The sequence below is a fragment of the Hemitrygon akajei genome, chromosome 15 (assembly GCF_048418815.1).
Source record: "Hemitrygon akajei chromosome 15, sHemAka1.3, whole genome shotgun sequence".
In the NCBI taxonomy this organism is placed as follows: domain Eukaryota; kingdom Metazoa; phylum Chordata; class Chondrichthyes; order Myliobatiformes; family Dasyatidae; genus Hemitrygon; species Hemitrygon akajei.
Window position 1 is genome coordinate 39,547,028 of NC_133138.1, and position 3,923 is coordinate 39,550,950.

At 41.4% G+C, this 3,923-nt stretch overlaps 1 protein-coding gene across 1 annotated transcript; it reads right to left on the reverse strand.

Moving 5' to 3' along the window:
- Nucleotides 1–420: 420 nt before the first annotated feature.
- LOC140739260 (protocadherin gamma-B7-like) lies at nucleotides 421–3,622 on the reverse strand. Its single transcript, XM_073067403.1, has one exon. It carries the CDS (start codon nucleotides 3,544–3,546, stop codon nucleotides 1,123–1,125), a length of 2,424 nt encoding a protein of 807 aa, XP_072923504.1. The 5' UTR covers nucleotides 3,547–3,622; the 3' UTR covers nucleotides 421–1,122.
- Nucleotides 3,623–3,923: the final 301 nt, after the last annotated feature.

Genomic DNA, 3,923 nt, shown 5'->3' on the forward strand with positions numbered 1-3,923 from the left:
GCAAACCAGTTTCAGCAATATCCCAGCAAATACTGGTCCGGGGTACGGGGATTTATTCAATTTAAGATAAATTTCTAGATTAGGTACGAAGTGTGGCATACTAATCACTTCTTCCTGAAAAGACAGATCATTGCACTGTGGTAAAAGAGGGGATAAAAAGGGGCCTGCTCTGCATCTCCTGCCGTTCTTGTGAACGTGTCAAAGATGTGGAGTTGCTCTTCGATACAGAAGTACAAACAGGAAGTCATGAAGGAGCGCGGCTTTGGAAGACAAAATTTGCTTTGGGGAAGCAAGCGCCGTAAATTGTATTCACTCTGAAAACGGGGAAGTGGAAAGTAGTAAGCTTCGAGACTTCTTCATCTTTCTTGGAGGAGAAGAGATGAGAGTAGATTACGAACTAATTATTTCGTGACGGCCTGTCGTAACCTAGATCCCAGTTATTAGCAGTACATTATACAGACAGAAAGAAAACATATCAGAATCTTGTTCCAATTTCTCCCAATAACTAACCATACCAGTAATATCTCTTCGTTCCACACATCCCTGAATCGTCTGCTCTCTAATTTCAGCAGGAAATTCTTTATTCATTTTACCTGTTCAGGCAATCAGTATTGGATGTGAATCGATGAAAACCATTCCCTTTTCCACAGGTCCAGACTGAAGTGCTGAGTGCCTGAAGTATATTGCTTCATCTGGAGCCCACATCTGCATTTAGGTTTCTTGTTTTATTCTCTGAATTCATCGTAATAGCCATCTGTAATTTATTTCAATGCGCCAAAGTATTCTTTATCTCAATTCTCATTTATCAGCACAGGAAGTATACATACGAATCCCGAAATGATGATCCTTATTTACAAAGCATATTCCATAACAACCTATTTGTAAAGGTTCCATGACAGTTAATAAGGTGCCACTCCCAGATGGTTAGATTCTGGCACTGAACATTTCATTTTTGACTATCATTAACAACTATACTTCTCTTCAACAGAAAGCCAAATAATTGCAAAAAAAAAAGGAAATACTTTTTGAAATACAGGTACTTTCCTCCAAGAAACCATAATCCCAGTATATAAACAGAAAGAAACATATTCGGTAAACATTGATGTTACGCATCACTGTAATTTAGGATTGAGACTGAGAGCTGGCAGGGGGGCACGGTTTCAAGAAAAGGAAGTCGCTTTTAGCTGATTCTGGAGACAGGCAGACCGAGTACTGAGGCAGTCCTGGCATGTGGACTACCTGGTCCGTACCAGGATAGCGTAAAGTTTCCTCCATTGCAGATCTTCTATTAAATGTGTCTTGCATGTCTCCACGTGTGTAGCAATAACTGGGAGAAGTATACTTTTGGGGTTCATTTCTGTCCTGTTTACATTTGATCCCGATAAGCACAATGATAATCAGAAGAAAGACAATGGAAGTGCAACTGAAAATAGCCAATAAATAAAGATTTATCTCAGATAAGTATTCGGGATTCTTCACTAAATTACTGCTTTTGCTGAGAGTTTCAGTGGTATTCTGCAAAATTGTAATGTGAAGAGTAACCGTACTGGATAGGTTTGGCTGCCCATTGTCTTTCACCAAGATGACTAAAGTTTGTGTGGTGAGATCAGCCTCTACGATCTTGCGTTGTGTTCTGATTTCACCAGATGTTTGACCAATGATAAATAAACTGGGATCAGTAGATTTCACAATGTGGTAACCCAGCCGCGCGTTCTGACCAGAATCTACATCTGTGGCTATTATCTTGGTGACCAAGTACCCCTGACCTGCTGATTGGGGCAGGATTTCCACGGCTGCTGATCCACTCTGTTCTGAAGGTGAAACGATTACTGGAGCGTTGTCATTTTGATCCAGGATGATCACATGCACCGTAGCGCTGCTGCTTAGTGGGGGCACTCCAGCGTCACGGGCTTGCACATGGATCTGAAAACTTTTCAGTTCCTCATAGTCCAAAGAGCGCAGGGCGTAAATGGTGCCGTTCATGGAGTTAATGCTGAGGTATGTTGACACTTTGAAGTTTTGGAGATGATTGTCCAGAATGGAGTACGATACATATGAATTCTGCTCCAAATCAGGATCGGATGCTGTCATTGTGAAAATAGAAGCGCCAGCAGCATTATTTTCGGCCACATATACGTTATAAGAAAGCTCAGCAAAGCGTGGGACGTTATCATTTACATCAGTAACTGTAATATAGATGGTTTTATTTGTTGACAGGAAAGGTGACCCAGAATCCCAGGCTGAAACGTGTATTGAATACTCGGACTCCGTTTCACGGTCCAACCTTTCACTTGTAATTAACTTATAATTAGTTGATGACGTTTGCAGCCTAAAAGGGACGCCCTTTGGTATCTCGCAGCTAACTTGTCCATTCTGTCCAGAGTCACGATCAATAACATTGATTAATGTCACGAAAGTTCCTGGTGGAGCATTTTCCGGAATTTGATTCGTGATTGACGTCACTTTTATCTCGGGTGCGTTATCATTAACGTCAATAACTTTAATCAACACTTTAGTATATCCTGTAATCGGAGGAGACCCGTGGTCAACAGCCTGAATGTCGAGTGAATAACTGTTTGTTTCTTCAAAATCTAAAGGCCCTTCAACTTCAATCTCTCCAGTTTCTGGGACCAAAATGAAGACACCATGCACTCTTTGTGAAGTAAGTCCACTAAACGAATATGTCAAATCAGCATTCAGCCCTTCGTCCAAATCATTTGCTTTAACTTTCATCACCAAGCTGCTTTTCGGTGCGTTTTCACTTATACTGACTTTGTAAACATCTTTCTCGAATACAGGTGGATTATCATTGATATCGACTACGTTAATGAAAATCTGGGCTGTTCCTGATCTCTGAGGGAGTCCGCCATCCGTAGCCGTAAGCACTAGCTGAAAAGATGACAGTAGTTCTCGATCCAAATATTTCTCTAACAGCAACTCGGCAAATACAATACCCTCATCGGTTCTCCGTGATTTTAGACTAAAATACTCACTCGAACTGATTGCGTAGTCGACAACATTATTTATTCCAATGTCGGGGTCCTCGGCGTTCTCGAGAGGGAATCGTACTCCAGGTGGAATGGCTTCGGATATCTGCAAGTCAATGCGGCTCTCCCGGAAGGTGGGTGAGTTGTCATTCACATCAAGAATCACCAGTTCCCCGTGAAACACCTCCAACGGATCTTCTAGCCTTATTTCGAATGGGATAGTGCATTTATCCGTTTGCCCACAAATACGTTCCCGGTCGATTGTTTCACGAATAGACAAAACCCCATTATCAAAACTAACCTTCATGTACCGCCCTCCGTCATCAGAGCTCAGTCGAAATTTACGAGCTGACAATTGCAAAGCATTCAATCCCAAATCTTGAGCGATATTCCCAACAAATGACCCTTCTTTCATTTCTTCGGGAATAGAATAGCTAATATGCCCTGAAATTCGATCCAGAGTACATACGATAAAAATGGAAGCAATTGCAGTGAAGCTTAACCTCGATACGCAGGCCATTGTTCCGCATTCGATTAAATTATAAAACCTGGCCTTCATTAATCCGTAACACCGCCTTTGTTACGAAATGCAAACACACGCAGATAAAGACCGAATCTAAGCAGGCAAGATATTCTTCTGCCTCTGCCTCACTCCATAATCCAAATGCTCGCAATGATCCTCTTTTTTTGTCGACTCTGTTCTTTTATTCAGAGTGCGGGAGGGGCAATGGATCTTTCTGCCTATTTGAGATTCTCATTGGTACACAGCGACACAACCAGTTCCTTTCGACAATTACAACAACAGTTCTTAAAGCTGTACTGTTATTCTGAAAAATTAATGGTGTACAACCATAAAATGTTCTTGCAGCGAAAAATGTTCTAATCAGTATTAAGTTCAGCATTTAATCCGTCAGTTATAACAATAGCGTTATGTTG